At 41.2% G+C, this 18185-nt stretch overlaps 1 protein-coding gene across 1 annotated transcript in view; it reads left to right on the plus strand.

The window, feature by feature from the left end:
- ADGRV1 (adhesion G protein-coupled receptor V1) overlaps nt 1–8223 on the plus strand; it is a 292589-nt gene extending 284366 nt beyond the window's left edge. Inside the window, exon 93 of the mRNA XM_072860950.1 lies at nt 7768–8223. Within this exon, the coding sequence (XP_072717051.1) occupies nt 7768–7886 (119 nt within the window). The 3' untranslated portion in view covers nt 7887–8223. The remainder of the gene's footprint in view (nt 1–7767) is intronic.
- Nucleotides 8224–18185: the final 9962 nt, after the last annotated feature.

An 18185-nucleotide genomic window follows, 5' to 3' on the forward strand; every position in this document is an offset into this window, starting at 1 on the left:
CTCTGGCACCAATAATTTCAGGAGTTTGTTCCCTTCAGTGACACCAAGGAAAACAGTCAAACTGGTTGGAAGACTGGGAATACTGCTAATGAAGGGGTAGTTTTATTCAGTATATTCATAATACTTTATCTCCTAAGCCATTTTCCATTGCAGAAATATCTTCTAATTATGAAGATAATTGGATGATTAATAACTGGCCTAGTGCTAAGAAATACAAATTTTTATGAAGATTGTCACAAAATCAGTATTGTACCTATTAATTTTCCCAGACATTTTGCAGACTACTTCTACTTTGTTATGCAGTTAAAGATTTTGGGCAAGACTTTCAAATCTAGGTGCATAAGCTTACAGTTGCAAACCTTTTTTTTAAGTACCCAAGAAGGTAGCTCTTACTTTTTTGCTCCTTCCTGAATATTTTGAAGGAAACCAGATAATTCATAGATAGCTAATAAGATATGAAGCCATTCACATCTAACACTCCCACCATTGCACACAGTGTTTACTGCTTAAGCAGTTCAGTTGACATTAGTTGGCCTATTTTCTGCAGTAAACTCTACGCAATGTGGTAGACTGAGTCTTAAATCATTAAGAACAATCTAGGCAACAGCAGTAGTTAACACTCATGGTTAATATAATTCACCACAACTTTAGCATTTAATGATTTTTCAATAAATTTTCAAGCTCCATCCTTAGTCATTTGTTTTCGGTCATTCTAAAGGAAGTAGGTCTAGAACCAGCTTTTGATTATTTTGCCTAAATTTCATTATTGTTTTCTTTATTACTATTTTATTATCATTTGTTCTTATGAGCCTTTCGTATTAATGTGATTTGAAGCAGAGACCTCAGGCCACAGCTGGACAAAAATATTTTTGTTTGCATTACTGATTCAAGGAGTACCTGACAATTTTACCCCAATGCTTATTCATGTGCCCAAACTGTGTCCCCAGCAACATTACAGGGGCAAAAAAAGATGATTTTGAAGCAAAACCAGTTGTCCCATCTGGTTCCAGCCCCGCATACAGCATTTGAACAAGCCAAACTGAAGAGGTGGTGTTGAGGTTAGAGGAGCTTTAACCACCAAAGTAAATGTTTATCAGCTATTGCCTTAGATACAAGCTGTAGTTCAACACATACTTTAAACCAAAAAAGTGAGCTTTTCTGGAACTAAGGATCATCTCTGTTTTATTATTTTCATCCAGACCTGATCTCCAGTCCAGTTCAGTGCATGGCCAAGGAGTCAAGGTGGTCCCGATGGCACAAGGGAGGGAACCACGTGGAAGCAATAGAAAGGGAGATGAGGTGGTGGAAAGTGGGATTTCTTCTCTGTTTGGCAGTACAGGCTTATGCTGCTAAAGTATTCACTGAGCTGTGGTCTGACAGGAATTTTATGATACAGTTAAGCTAGCAGACACTGAAAGGAGACTGTCTCCTGGTCCTTCCTGGCAGCACATTTCTTCTTCCTCTCTTGCATCGTTGCTCCTACCCACATGAAACCACAACAACTCAGGTTAGAGACTTCTCCTCTTCCTCTTCCTCTTCCTCTTCCTCTTCCTCTTCCTCTTCCTCTCCCTCTCTCTCTCCCTCTCCCCTTCCTGCTCCACATCAGTTTGATGCCCTTTGAGCACCAGTCCCAGCTCCAAGGAAGCAGTGGTCATCAGCAACTGGAAGACCAGCACCTCTTCTCTAAATGTGCTAAAATGTATGGGCAGCTGAGATGCCTTCTTGCTGCCTTGCTCTTGTCTGTCATTTGCTGTAAGTAGTGCTTCTCAAACCTTTTTAGACCAGGCTTTATTTCAGTAGGCTAAGAATTCCTCATCTCAAGCAGACAAGCCCCTGGGCGAGCAGGGACAAGGTGCTTTGCACCACATTAGCTGTTTTTATGGTGTGGCTTTTGGGTATAGAGGAAGAATAGAAATGCTTGTTCTGCTATTGCTTGAGGTTTACCTCTGATAAGCAGAAACAGAAACCTCCATTATCTGTCATTCCCTAAAACTGTCAATCTATAACCAAATTCAGCCTTGGCTGTGCTAAAATATTAGCTCCCACTTTGAAGGCTGGCTGAGGATCAGCAGTGATTAGCAGAGGAATATGCAAAAATGTCTCTATGCCTCTTTGCACTTCGTCTGTCCTTTCTGCTTATGTAGTTTGGAGCTGTCTGAAGGTTACTTTAATTTATGCTCACTGTCTGTAGCCGCAAGGTTTAATCTGGCAGCCAAGATGAGTGAGAATGAGGGTATAATCACAGCAAAGCTAAAATCTCATTCCTGTCCTCCTGCCCCACCCTTGCACTGCAGCTGGCCACTCTCAGCAGTAGAAATGAAGGATGACTGATGCAGGTTAAAAAAATCAAACACACCCCCACCCCCAACACAACTTTATTCTTTAACTTGCAATGGTTTAGTAATTTGCAGTTTGCAGTGCAGCTCCACAAATAGATGCATTGGCACACTTGGCCTTATTGCTAAAGAAATGTGTCATAGAACTATGCACTTAGCCCTTGGTTCCATAATCATTAATGCTGGGCCTAATTACAGATTAACCTGAAATACGGACTGGGTCAGATGAAGACATACAAGTGCATTTCTAGCAAATTAGGTGTACAACAGTGTACTGTTTCTTAGCCAGCTTTTATGCTAGTTTTATGCAAGCTTTGCATCACACGGACAATTTTTTGTTTTGCACCAAACAATTTTTTGTTTGGTGCAAGAAATCCAAAAGCTAGACTTCTTATATCATAAAGCCCTGGCCTCTGAATGCCTTATCAATTAATTTCTCCTTACCATCAAATATGTTCATGTCCATACAGAAATATATAGTTAAGATTCACTATGCTCACTATATCACCTCATCTCTTATACTGTAGGAACCTTTTGGAAGGCCAGCCAGCTCCAAGGCAGTTTATGTGAAGGAAATTATAGAACAATTAGGGTAGGAAAAAGTAATTTAGGATCATGTCCTGCCTATTGAAATGTGCTAAAACCTTTTTTTTAAATGTTTATTAATTTGACTTAAATTATTTATTTTATTAGATTTCATTTACGAGTTTTATAATGAATCAAAGGCTTAGCTTATACTGAGAAGGACAATTATTTACTAATTAGTTTTTGTTAATTGCACTAATTAACTTTAAAAGTGCTGTTATTTTGGACTAGATCTCATTTTTCCTCTGATTTCTTGTGCAAGGTTTATATTGCTAGACAATTTAATAAGAGCATTGCCATCCAGATTGTCACAGTCGTATGTTACTGTCATTGAGGCTAAAGCCCAATATAGCAGAATTCCCTAAGGACTTCTACTCTGATTAGTGCTGGGAAGTTAAAAAGGGAGCCAACAGAACAAAAGTAGATGGAATCTGTCCCAAAGCAGCAAGTTGTCCATGAGCTTTGCTCTGAAGCATAAATACCATCAATGCACAATAGCTTTACTGATCTCTGAGCTTCCATCCATATTCCCATCTCCTACAAATGTGTTTGTCCTCCCCCTTCTGTGATGCACAAAACTGAACCAAGTCGTTCCTTTGGGTGATGGGATGTGAATGCAAGTTGGGATGTGAATGCAAAGCACAGCAAAGCCTTTGAGAGAGGCCCAAACCCCTCCAGTGCTCACTGTTGACCCACCCCTGTAGGAAGTTGTTTGCAAAGGCATTTATAGGTTAGAGCAGAGAATACCAGCCTAGCACATGGTACTTTCCAAATATTTTCTTCACTCTGAGGGTGGTGAGGCACTGGCAGAAGCTGCCCTGAGAAGTTATGGATGCCCCATCCCTGCAAGTGTTCAAGGCCAGGTTGGATGGGGCTTTGAACAACCTGGTCTAGTGGAAGGTGTCTCTGCCCATGGCAGGGGGGTTGGACTAGATGATCTTTAAGGTCCTTTCCAACCCAAACCATTCTAGGATTCTATGATATCATTCTATGAAATATATATTGGAGAATATCAACGGAGGATATTGCTACATCCACATCTCAGTGTATTTTTGCTCTTAACAGAGACATATGTGGTAAATTCTAAATAAATATTCTACATGGAGAATACCTGGAAAAATCTAGTGTATAAGTTAAAAACCCCACACAAATGCAGCTATTACAATAACGATGCTATATAAACCAACTCATAATTTTCAATCTAGTACAGCTAGGGTTCCAAAGTCAGCATTTTTTAAACCTTGGTGTTACCACTGTAGATGCCTGGCTTAAGAATTAAGCATCTCATGTTGGGCATCCTAAACTAGACGAAACATTTGAAATTTCAAATTCTGAAACGTGTTCAGTGCAACATCCTGGAGAATGTCTGTCACAGGGCAGATAAACTGTAGACAGTGGCAAAGTGCCAGATTTGTGCCCTGCCTTATCAACCTGCGTCATTTCTGTTTTGAAGGGCTCACTTCACAGAAAAAAAGGAAGGAAGGGTAGCCAGTTTGCATATTCATTCAACTTCTCATTTGTGATTGCTCACAAATGTGCTACCTGTTGACTATGGAACATGACTGCATAATATCCAGGAAGCATTTTTAGTCCAATCTGAACTTTATTCATAGAAGTCTGGATGTCTGTTGGTGTCATTTCTGTAAAGTCAAAACTCTGAAAGAAGAATTAAAGTTGGTTTGTGTAGCTTATTCATTTCTATCTGTCTTACACATACAATATAAATCATGATTGATTCAGAAAGCAAGATGGAAGTGCTTATGAGATAAAAAGTCTCCCCAGAGATATGAGTACAGTAATTACAAGAGAAACTCTGTCTCCCTTAAAATGTTTTAGTGAAAGTTTGAGATATATCTGAACGAGCAGATGAGAACAGCTGGTGTTCAAGGGCACGTAGGAATGCACTGACAAAATCCTTCAACCAGTAGATGTCACTGGAGGGATCTCGCTGGGTTTGCAAAGCAAGCTGTGACTTTTCAGTTTCTAGCTAGTCCTTTGGTACAAAAAGAAAGGAAGAAAGGCCTCGTTTTCCTGCGTCTTTTTCTTAAAATAGTTTCTTCACAAATTGGGGAAAAGTAATACTCCCCGCTACATACCTACCATCCAACTCTAGCATCTCTAGGGGAGTACATGCTTTTGGGGATCTGATTGAGTTTAAATTCTGCTCTAATCTGAGAACAAGCCGGACCTATGAACTCTGTGAAACTCCATCGTGTAAACAGTCATACCCTTCCCAGTATTCTATTTGGTAAGCTGGTATCCTGGTTACATTTCAGCTCTCATTCCTAAAAAGGATCAGCCCTTACATAGTTTGTTTTTGCATCAGCAGCAGAACAAGGCTCTTGTAAACCCGAAGTAGCCTACTTCAGTCTCTGGTTTACCACGTTCCTGATAAGAACCTCCGTAACAAAAAATATCTCCTCTCACTTTGAACAAAGCATGCACAACGCATGCACATATATGACATTTAAGAATATACATAGTGTAATACCATATTAGACCAGTATCTGATCTTTTTATAGTGACCAGCATGAGATTCTTTAAGAAACCCCATACTGAATAATTGCAGTATAGCCTCCAGGAAGACAAATATCTTTCTAACCCCAACAGTCAGTGTTCACCTTAAAATCTGAACCCGGGATGACCATATTTCTATAATGTGATTTTAAACATTTTCAAAAATGTATTTTTTCCCTTTTTGAAATTTCTACCCTCTTCAGCCTTAAGAAATGTTTTGAGTGAGTTCCAATGTTAATGATGCTACATAAGAAGTACTGTTTTGTTTCTCCATTCAAAATATTTTATTTACTTCAAGGTTATTACCTTGTTCTTCCGTCCCCAAATGGTAAATACAGCAGTCCGATTTGTCTTCTCTATTACACTCATGTTTCCTTTCTAAAACAAACAGTTTTAGAGAAGATAAGAAAAAAAAAAAAAAAAACAACTTGCTTATGCAATTGCTGTTTTTCCCAAGATTTTCAAGCAGCTTTTAGTTATTAGGACCATGATTCAATGAAAAGGTTAAATATGGATATAAATTTAAATGAGTAAGTACAGCTTAATCGTCTTCAGTACACTTATAAACAAGTATTTTAATGATTCAGAGCCTAATCTTCTTGTCTTTATTATCGTATCTCTGTATGTTGATGGATTTTTACTCTTGTCATACTCTGACAGGAGTTGCCGGTCTCTCAAGAGCTTGGGTCATACAGAGCCAAGAGCAGGACTCATCTAGTAGATGTCAATGAATGCATGTTCACTCCATGACCCAAACACCAAAACCAGGTGTAGGAACGATCACAGTGCAGAAATACCCACTTTGCACCTGGATGCAGTAGGGCTGGGTTCACGCAGTGCTGCACCTGAGTTTGGGCCCCACCAGGACTTCTTCCAGACCTCTGCAGGAGAGCCTGCCTAGTCCTGCAGGTTCTTCTGCTCAGGTTCTCTGAACCAAGCTCCTTACTCAAGATTGCAGCCTGACTTCCCACAGCAAAGCAGCATCCCACCTCTGCCCCCTTTTCCATACTTCTTTTCTACTTGGGGGATGGTGGAAGGAAGGGTGCTATGGAAAAACTTTGTAAAAGCGGAACAATAGGGGGCATAGAAAATGGTGCGGTATCTCCAAAAATGTAAATGACCCTTATCTTGTCTTTTGCCGAACAAGCCCAAGCCTGGAATGTCAGCTGAGGCAGACATAAGAGATGCACTATACAACTGATAGAAACCCCTGAAAATATTTTTTAGTATGAAAATGCAAATCACTGCCTCTCCCAGCATAGGCTGTTTGGGGCTTTTTGAGCCAAATGTCATTCCTTTGCAACTCCCTTGAACTGTGGGTAGTTACAGATCTAGTTCTCCTTAAAATGAATAGCTTCCCTAGTTATTTGTAAGTGACATTGCTGTAAGACCATGCCTGAAATTAGTCTGTCTTGAAATCACCATGCCTAACTACACTGATGTGCAGTTCTCAACACATTTAAAGCCTAGACGCCCTAAATCCTAACAGGACCCATGTATTTTTTAGGATTCACTCTACAACTCCCAGAGAGGAGCTGAAAACACACTGAAGTTTATAGTTACAACTGATACTCTATGAAGAAGTGGTCTGAAAAAATACACATTTCATAAAAACTAGTGCAGGTTTATGTATCTTCACACTAATCAATTCAAACCTCCTCCCAAAAAAGCCCCAAACCCCCCACAAAACAACAAGGAAGCAACAAGCTAGCAGAACTCTTGTGACAAAAGGATGGAGAAGGTGGCCTCCTAAGGTCTCTTCCAGGCATGTTTTGGAAGTTTCCATGGGCCAAAGTCTAGTATTCTCTCACAGTAGAAGAAAAACACAATACACCAGCTTGTGCCAAATGTGGGTTTAAAGAATATTTAGTCAGCGTCTTTTCTCATGTTGAAATTACAATCCTATTAAAACAGCTGGAATTATAGTTTAACAGGGAAATTGTATCATTAAAAATCCATCCTTCATGAAGAAGTCCTTGGAAATACCAGACTGTAACAGCCAGACCATGAATCCAGCCTAAGCCAGGCCTTGACTTATGTTCTTGTGATTTCAAGGTAACCTCTCAATAGCTATTTTACCATTTACTGAGACAAATAAAGTGTCAGTGGATTACGAAAAAGCTTATCTGGATGGTACAAAACTACGTCAGATAATGTTATAATCTGTGGATTCAGAATTGTAGACTAGTAAGAGGAAACTTGCCACATCGTTGTGGGGTAGGGAAGCATTTCAATAATCAGAATAAAGCAGAGCAGGACATGTTATCACCATTTCTGTGTCGGGATTTCATTCTCACTGATTCTTTTTTTGTTTGTTTCACTGTTTCAGGTGCAGGTATCAGCGTCAGTGATAATGAATCTTGTCATGGCAGCCAGGACGGTGGCAGCATGGCTAACTCCCAGATCGTAGAGCTTAGAAGAATACCTATAGCAGACACTCATCTCTAACTCCACAGCTTGCTTGGTTTTTTTGTTGTTTTTTTTTTGTAATTCAAGCCTCAGTATTTTTATATTTTTACTTCCTTTTGCACTAAAACACTATATGAAACTGTGTAGTAGAATGCTGTGAGCTTTACTGAACATTTAACAAGGAATGTTTGCTTGAGGTTTTGTATATCAGAAAATAAACTGTAAATTTTTTACAGTGACTGAGCATCAATAGATACTATGGCAATCGGCCTAGATTTGTATCTTGTAGCTAAATGACATATTTCACAAACTGTAGGTTTTTTAATTAACCTGTACGTGTAACACTGATTAATAAAAGCAATAGAGTCCGTTTGATACAAACCAACCTGTTGTTTCTGCTCGCTGCTTATGGAGCCGGAAGATGATGCAGACACCTTGTTGGACAGGAAAGTTTTTTAGTTACACAGTTGTTCTAAGTTTCCTAAGCTGTACTCTTCTCACTAGTTTTTGAGTACCCAAATCTGTGAACTTTACAGATTCAGATAAAGACACAGTCTTGAGCCAGAGAGCTTGAAATTTAAATTGTGACATGATAAAATATGCAATGATCTGAATCAAACAGAGGGAAGGGGAGATGAAGGACAAGAGTGAAACCACTGGCAGCTGCATGCTGTCGACTGCATTACCTTGCTGGTTTCATAATATTAAACTCTCTCACTCTTCTCACAGTCACAAATAATGGGGAATTCCTAAGAGTTTAATTTTCTGTTAATCTCTGTGGGTGCTACACAGATATCCCTAGTCTGATTGAAGGGTTCAAGTATTGCATTACAAATGGAGTTAGATCAGTAATCTGGGGTCATAAACAAGCAAGAAAAGTTCCTTCCTTGGAAAAAAGAAAATAGAGAGGAAGTATTTCAGAACTGAGAGGGGGAGGCAGGCTGATCTTGTAGGAATCATTAACTCTGCTTCTGCACAGGCACTCTGGAAGAAAAACACATTAGAGCAGGAGACCAAGGGAATTTTCCTCTGAATGTTTCAGACCATAGTATAGAAATACAGTAAATGAGAATGCAAGCCTTTCATACCTTCTTCAGCAACTTCCCTAAAGGCTTAATTCTGGCAAGCTCTGAGCAACAACCTCTCCTTTTAAAAGAAAACTTTTCTTATGTAAATCTTTCCGTGAATTTTGCTATAGTGATATACAAACTTTACTGTATCTAATTGCTTGTTGAGCTATAAAAAAACCAAACAAAAACAAAAACCAAAACCCAAACAAACCCCACTTCTGTGTCCCAGTTCTGTAATAGCTAGGGTTGCACAGCTTACAGTCATCACTCATATCCAAAGCAGACATAATCTTTAATGTCTAATGCAAAAGCATTCACAGACACAGGAAACTTTTTCTAGTCAGCAAAGCCTTTAAACAAGTGCTTTTTAAGTACATATATGAATTGATGGGAAATGCAAGTATGTCTATATTTAATTAGTACGTGTTCTGCTGCATTGAGTCTTAAATTTCTGACTCCCAGGAATTCTGTTGACTCTGTTTATGCTGGTCACGCTACAGAGCAAACAGGGCCAAGTCTTTGTGGTCAATGGCAAAGCTTACAGAGGGGGGTGAGGGTGGGAGGGGAAATGAGCCTTGCTTCACTATGGGCAAGGCATAGAAGCACAGGGCAGCCAGGGAGACCCATGCCCTTGTGCAGAAGGGGCGGCCTTTAAAATTGGGTGCAGTGCATCTGAAGCGTAGTGGGCAACTTTATACAAGAGTGAACCATCTAAGCATATTTTGTAATTCACTTTTCTGCCCATGCCTACACCTGCTGAAAAGGGACTCTTTGGGCACTTGAATGGCCTGCAATTATCATTGAAATAAGTCTCTCAGTCTGCAGTTAAAATTACTTTTTGACACTTTGCGATATAGTACTTTTTTATTTTCTACACAGGAAGCTTGGCTCTTGAAGAGCTTTTTATTTACTTCATTTGTCCTGAATCAACTGAGATGAGCATTGTCCATTGCTGATACTTCTCATCTACCCACTGAAGCCCTAATGTGAAGCCTGGCCCCGCAAAATGATTGCAACACATGCTCTGTTGCGAGAGAGTCAGGGCTGTAACAGATGTTTCATTACTTGCAGTACATGCTACTGCATGCTGTGAGAAAGCTTATAAAAGAAGGATGTTTGTTTGATTTTTGACTCACCACCATAAATGCTAATACTTTGTGTCACTTCAACTTGTTGCACAACTGGCCTGGTTAGGGATTTACTGTAAATGCATCAGCATTTTCAGAGTAGATCAGTAGGATGACGTCTGCTGCCAGCATTTGTTGAATTTTAAATCTCTAGGTGGTGCTCACATGGTTTAAGATCATGAGATTAATTTTGTCATTGTTCTAGTACCTTTTTTTTAAAAAAAAGAAAATATTCTGTCTGCAGGAAATTCAGTGTTTTAGTAGCATGGGTCTCTCTCAGCTCCGTTTTGCTGTTCCGTGAGCAGGCAGAGATTGCGACGGGAGCAGGGCAGCTGTGTGCTCTGACTCAGATGTGCCCGACAGCCACACCTGGACAGGAGGAGTACCTTTCCAGTTGGCTTGAGTTAACCTAACCAGACTGAATGCCTCCTGCGGTTGCCTGATCTCAGGCGTTATTTAAAATTTGATAGAGAGTATAAATATTTCTTTGTTTCTGTGAGACAAATGAATCCACAGCTAGACAGCTTTCAAACCAAGTGTTACCACAGGACCTGCCATGCTAAGATGACTAACTCATTCAGCCCTTTGCTTTGTTCCTGTACAGTGAAGAACACCAGGACCCGTGCTGCCTTTGCTTTTTTCCCTATAAAAGGAGCCATCATTTCTCCACAAGAGGCCATTCTCCATGTTTTCAGGGCTAGAAGGAGCTGCGGTTAATATGGATGTAACATTTCATAGTTCACTGGGTGAAGGAGACCCCTTTTCCAGACAAGCTTTACCTAAAGCTACTTAAATATGTATGTAGATCAGATGAATGAATGGATGTGTTTCAGAGGTTTATCACCAGTCATATGCCAACATAAGTAAATTCACTTTTTTAAAAGATGTCTGAATATATTTCACATTCAAGTGCATAAGTGATGAAAAATGCTAAGTTCAACAGACATCTTTTAGGTCATGTTTCAGAGGAAGCCACTGTGGAAGATTCTGATTTCACTTTTCTTAGTACATATCCAAAATAAGTCAACTTGTGTCAGGGAGTTGAACAGAAATATTCCGATTTTTTTTTTCTTTCGAACCTGGTTGAGAGCCCCAATACGTCCATATTCTGTCTCTACCATGCAAATGCTTCGTACTCCAATATCCTACATCCAAAGTCATTATCCTGCCAAGAACTGCACAGTAAGAGCTTTGATCTGCAAAGGATTAAATTGTATTGAGAGCTTTACAGCAATAAAGTGCCTATGTGCTCAACATAAAATTATGTTAAATTGACTGATCATGCAGAGGTTTGACTAGAAAATTGCTTAAGTTCAAGCAAATCCTGCCTTCAGATACATTTCACTACAGCTCAGCCTGTACTGTGGACCTCGAGTTACTATAGTAGGTATTGAAGGTCCTGCTTCACCAGCACTGGTGTAAACCACTAAGAAATGAGAATGTGTGCCCAGTTTGCTGGCAGCAGAATTTGCTCCTGTGTTACTTCTACTGGCAGTAACATGTAGTGAAAATAGCACATGCAAGTTTGGGCTCATCTGCTCAATTCAATAAGTTATTCTGTTAATGTTCACAGAAAAAAATAAAAAATAATTTCCATTTTTCATTTCATGGTTCAAAATCATCTTCTATGCAATAAATACATCAAAATAATTACTATGTAATACTCCTGTATGCAATAAATACGTGGACATAATTACAATGTAATACTCAAGCATTATTGAACGAAATACCTGGAACTAATGATGTGCTGAAACTGAGAAGACAGTTGTGTAAACTGGCCTAAATGGTAGCCCAAAACCCCTAAGAATGGTTTTGTTTGCGTGGCTGAGTTTTAACCAAGTCATAGTTGTGTCCATGGTAGAGACAGCATTGTCACAAATGCACAAGATTTGGAGAAAATTATAAATACCTTTTTTTTGTTGTTACTGCATTTCAACATTTTTTGCTTTCCGTGTAAATCCAAAGACTAATGTGGCATCTGCTTGGTCCTGCTGTCCTGCTCAGCATCCCCAGGAAGGTGAATGCTTTGCATGGTGGTTTTACTCACAGGATTATTTTGCCAGTGGCTACAGACTGCCAGAAGGACTTTCCTGGATATCCAGAAAAGAGAAACGTATTCTGGGAGCTGTGAGCACAGAGCTGGAGAGCATAGATTTAATAACCCTGATGCTACTCCCTGGCTAATACGTACAGCTTGGAGATGGTCCCAGGAACGTCTCATAACAATGGCTGGTGTCAAAGTGTAGGGAAGGGTTTTTACTGAAGCTGTTCGGATTTTCCCCAACTCAACAGGTAGGCTTTGAAGGCGGTGTGGTCACTCCTGTGCTGTAGTACCACTGATCTGAGCACACAGTGATTTTATACAGAGATGCTCTAACTTCCAAAAGCTGTCATCTTCAGTGTGGCTCTACTCTTCATGGAGAGCAAATAGCAGCATCTGGCCTATCTTTTGATGGTTCAAAGTACATGTGAAACACAAGTACATGTCACCGTGTACACACAGACAGAAAATAATTATGGGACATAAGAATTTAATATCATAAAAATAAATTCAATCTGGTAGCTAAAACACTGTGGTCCAAGTTATGAAACAGGTTTCCCTGGAAACTTTGTGGCTCCTGCTTTGCAATTCCTGAACTTAAGTTAAGCGTGTGATTTCCCAGTTTCCTAACTGGAAAGAGTCACGCATCCAGGCACAGCATATACAATTGCCAACAGGGGTGCAAGAAAAGGGGTTGCCTGAAATCTCCCTTTTCTCTCAGCCTCCCGCAGTGCACAAGCATGTGGTGCACCATCTGCAGCCCCTCTATGCAGGACCCATCGCGATGCTGCTGCCTCGGGTCTGTCTGTTCCCCATGGTGGGGAAGCAGAAAAGTAAATACAAAGATTTTCCCATCTGGCAAGGACCAGACAGATTTCTGCTCTATGTGCACGCAGGACCATATTTCTTTTTGCTTTGGGAGAACCACGTGTCCTGGAGATTGGGGCAGGGAAAGAGGAAAAGAACAGACAAACAAACAGTGACCTTGCTCGAAATCCTTGTTGAGTCCTGATAAGGGAGATGATAGCAAGTTGTTCCTCACCAAGTGCGTGCATGTGGTCTTTCCTGCAGCATGATAACACGGTCAGCCCCACTGCCTCTGCTGCAGCACACAGGCAGTATCTGCACTAGCGACCCAAGCAGTGCTTCAGCCCCACAATGAGCCCTGTTTGCATCTGTTCTCCATGCCACGGATATTGTTTGCAATGCTCCTTGCAGCAGGAATCTAAAAATACTCCACCGACCAACCTTCTTCTGCTGAAGGAATGACCCTTTTCCCTGATCTCCTGCTTGTCCAGCAATTCAGTTGCTGCTGTGGGCCCGCATTCCTTCCCAAAGAGACTCTTTATTCACTTATTCCTTCTAATAGCATTTGCCTCAATAGCAAACGGGCTTGTGCTCCCTCTTCCTCAGCCAGGCCTTTCTAAGGACATAATGCCAAATATGAATTTTCTGGTTTTCTGTCTTGTAAGAAGGAATTGGTTTCCTTCTTAATTCTTCATTGTTCTGCAATTACCACGTTTTGTACCTTCTGCTGGATAAGGTCCTGAGGAGTCAAGTCCTACTCCAGCAAAAAAACACTTGAGACCATCCTCGGAGTTGAGCATATGCCTACTTTGGCTATTCAGATGGCAAAATACATAGTTCACTGGTTAATGTGCCTCCACCCATGTGAATCCTGTATCCAGCTATTGTCTGTTATACATTTAATAAAGCTGCTCTAGCTATTTTAACTTGGACATTCTGCAAGTTTTGGGACATGCATGCTCCCTTGTGGTATCTCTTGATTTTTCTGTCCCAGCGAATGCTGAAACCTTGCCTGTGCTGAGGCACAGCCATGTGCAGGCAGTGGAAACTCTCCACTCTGATCATTAGACTAGTCTCAAGGTTTAAGAGGTGAGTTTGAATTTGGTGGGGCCTGAAACACTGCTCTCATTTGTGAGCAGTGCTCTGATTAGCTGTCTACTGTATAAAAGGTGAGGTGTCTACAGCTTCTGCCATCCCTTATGTGTGCTCTGGGCAGTTCCTTGGAAGGGTGAGAGTAGGTACAGGAAAAAAATACAGCTGTAGAGCACAAGCAAAGAGGAGAAACGGCTGAGAGCTTCCTTGCCTTCATTTTTTCATGCTTTCCATCACCCAGTCGCTTCCCACTATTTCCATATGCATGATGCTCTGCCTTCTGACGAGCACTGCATGCCTATTCAGAGCACCTAAGGCAAGCGCTGCGATTCTCCTCCAAGGACCATGTGCCCACAGCTTTTAGGTTCTTCCATCCTGAGAGCCAGATTTAATAAGAATTATGTTGCTTTACAGCACTAAGGGCCTTTTCAGGGTTAAGAGTATATAATTACCTTGTACTCAGTGCTGGCAGAAGACCTCTGTTGCACATTAGATGACCTCTAATCCTGGTCCTCAGTGGACTAAGGCTGACCTACGGCAGTGGTGTGGACCATTGCTGTTTGACCAGCTGGGAAACAGTCTGTCCACCTTAAAAATCATGCTCTGCTGTGGAGTGCAGAGCAAGAACCAGCAGGGCAAGAGCCAGGCAGTTACTAGCAAGCCTTCTGACTTGCAAATGGAATGGCTCATTACAAACATTGGGAGATTAATATTAAAGATAATCCCCCGAGCATGGAAAAGAATCCCACGTAGCCTCAGGAGATGGACAGCTAAATCCTTGGAGCCAGTATACACAGTTATGCCATCCGACCCTGGGGACACAGACCTTGTTTTTGAAAGCAGCATGCTCTAGAGGAGAAAGTAAATGGAAAAACAATATCATCTTGCTTTGCTAACCCAGAAAAGGAGCCTTGAATGTTCATGAAAACAATCTTTTATTGCAAAGGAAACAGAAGTTGAGATTTTTCTGCTCCTCATAAAATTGAGGCTAACATGATTAAAAAATGTCATAGCTTTCTGAAACTGTGTGAATTAGCAAAGAGAGTGTGCATTTCTATTTGTGTCTTCTCTGGTTATATTCAAATACTCTCGGAAATACTGTTAGAATTACTCTTTTTTTTTGCAGAAGTACTAGCCAACAAGAGGCAGTGTTTTACATATCACATGAAGTAAGTTAACATCTAGATCATAAAACACAAAGTTAGTGCCTGTAGACCACAAGTGTTCAGAATTCATTAGTTCTGACTAATTGAACTGCTTGTTACTTGTTTTAATCTGATATCTACTTTAGAAGGAAAATTGTTGTGTTGAAACTAATTAAAGCCCTTTTTTTTTGTCTTACATGAGTTTTATATTAGTGGTGGCAATACATGTTTTGCTCAAAATTAGGTCCATTATTTCTAGTTTTCCTGGGGGAGAGGGAAATAAAGGCATGCTTAATTCCTTGTACTGGAGAGAGAGCTTCTGTATTGTGAATAGCTCCATATTTTATGAATTAGTCTTAAACTTAAATAAATAAATAAGACTTTAAAGAAATAATACTTCTTGGATTGGGAGGGAGGTGTGAAAGTGAGATGTTTGCATGTCTACATTTCTATATTAAGAATACAGAGAGCAGGAAAGGATGGGGGATGTTTAATCCCATTAAGTGTGAAGAAGAAGAAGAAGGTGTCTTCCTGGTAAGACCCGTTCTAGGCCAAAACTGAAAACACGAAAAGCAAATCAGTGACAGTGGGTGTCATTGTCTTAGCTTGATTATTAGCAACTGCGGGATTTTGCCTGGGGTGACTGTTTTCATTTGTACTGGCAGGGTACAGTCAGCAGTGACCGCTCTGCTGCTTCTCAAGGTCAGATCCTGATCCACCGACTCTCAGACAATATTTCTTAACATCAGGTTTCACTGGCTAGAATTTATATTTTGTATTTACAGGCATGCGAATCTGGTCTTAACTGACTTGTGCTGTGGACATAAATGCTATTTTTGGTTTGCAGGTGGAGAAACCAAATCTCCAGATCTCCCATAAAAACCTGGAATACAGCGTTAGTCAATTCAGTGTGAGACTGGGCTGCGTGTGAGCCCAGCAAAGACAGCAGAATGTAATGGCTGACACATCAGCTTTAGAAAGACTTTACCTGACCGTGGCTGACCACTTGTATTGATATGTGAGCTTGCGCTCAGCCGTCCGCCTGCAGTCCTGCGTATTGGCACACACGTGGTCTCCACCACGACACCTGGAAGCTGTCCCTGCTGCGGAGGAGAGCGGAGGATGCCTCAGCTCGGAGGGGGCTGATGGGCAGAGGTGCCACCTGCATGGGCAAGGCGGATGCAGGTGGCAGAGCCGGCTCACCGGCAGCCCTTGAGCCGTGACACACCAGCTTTGTGCTCTTGCCTGCCCACCTGCCGTCCTATGCAATGTCCCAGCATCAATGCACTTAACGCTCGCCTGCCCCTGGCTTTCCACTACAGAACCTGGAGCGTATCCGAAACCATCGCTGTTATTTCTAGCTAGGACTTTATTAAAGTGAAGTTTAATATCCACTCCCCACAGACACTAGACATGCACACAGCAGGAGTGCCCCTCCGGGAGGTATTTGCATACAGCAGAGACAAAATAGGTTTTGCTTCTGTCACCTCCTTTGCCCAGAGTCTCGCTTCCCCCTTCTCCTGCAGCCACAGTGACAGCCTTGGGCGATGCCCAGATGATGACTTGGATCTTCCACCTCTCCCAGTCCTCAGGGGTATTTATCTTAGATTTAGGATCATGCTGTAGGGATGATCTTCTTCCAGAGGACTATTGCTGGCCTCCAGACTGCAGGTCTAGGTGGGACAGAGATAAAACATTGCAGTGCCTGTGCTTTGGGTGTCTTGAGAGTGGAGATCTTGAAGAAGAACTAGTTGCACCTGATCAAACCCCCTTTTCATTGCAGTGCCTGTGCTTTGGGTGTCTTGAGAGTGGAGATCTTGAAGAAGAACTAGTTGCACCTGATCAAACCCCCTTTTATGTCTTCAGTTTGTGCAGTCTCATGGATCATGCAAGTTCCAGCTATGTTCTGGAAGAAAAGCAGTTCATTGTCTGGACCCCCAGGGCATGCATATGACTAGCATGTTAGGAAAGAGCTAATCTATGACCTGGCTTCATTGCAAACAGAACCTGGAGAGTATGTGGGTGTGAAGCTACCATATCTTTGCTCAACCACATTATGTATTCAACAGAGGTAGTTTAAAGTCTTGTGATACAAGGTTCATCCCTGGCTGTTAGGCCAATTTTTCCCTGAGGCCATAAAAATAGCTCTATTTGATTCTGAGAGGTTGTTTCAGGCTTGGTTTTGTTTCTGGATTGATCTTTAACTGTGTTCCAGGGACGCCTGCGAGGGCTAGAGAGAGCCATGCTTCTATTTGTGTTTCAGGCTGTAAAGTTTGGGGCAGAAAGTCTGCGACCACAGTTTCCTGCTTTATTTTTTTCCCTTCCTCTGGTGTTCTACAAGATGGCCTGCTAAGCTTGTCCCCTGTGACAACACTTCCTTTTCAGTGTTCACCTGCTTTTTGTTGAAGGGCTATCAAGAAGATACGTAGGCTTATTAAACTCTCTTTATCTCAACCCACGAGTTTTCTCACTTTTATTCTTCTCATTCCCTCCCCCATCCCACCCGGGGGGAGTGAGTGAGCAGCTGGGGGGGCTCAGTTGCCGGCTGAGGTCAAACCACAACATTATGATACACACTGGACAACTGGTACGTGCACAGTGCAAGTCAAAGATGGGCAGCATGTGTGTTGCAAGGGGCTGTGGTGGCGGATGGTGAGTTAGAGCCTGCTCCTTGTCTGCTGTAATTGCAGACTGTAGAAAGGACGCAACTGGTTTGAGCCCTCTAGCTCAGTGAATTCAGACTTCAGCGTCTTCCACAGACAGTATTTTTCTTAAATTCCAAAAAACTTAAGCTTTTGCCTTATTCAGGCAAGAGTTCCAGAGTATTGGTGTTGTCAGATTGTATAAAAATCGTGAAAATTATTAATAATACAAAACAGCAGTTTACTGTGATGTTGCTTTGGTAAGTAATAAAAATTTGAAGGTTTTTTATGCGTCAAAAAGCTGGAAAGATACACCAAAGATACACATATTATTAATGTTTGATTAAATATCTCTTGCTCTTAATATGACTATAATTTTCACTACTCAGTAAGGCAGTGCACTGTCTTTACGTA

The sequence above is a fragment of the Ciconia boyciana genome, chromosome 4 (genome assembly GCF_034638445.1).
Source record: "Ciconia boyciana chromosome 4, ASM3463844v1, whole genome shotgun sequence".
Taxonomy (NCBI): Eukaryota; Metazoa; Chordata; class Aves; order Ciconiiformes; family Ciconiidae; genus Ciconia; species Ciconia boyciana.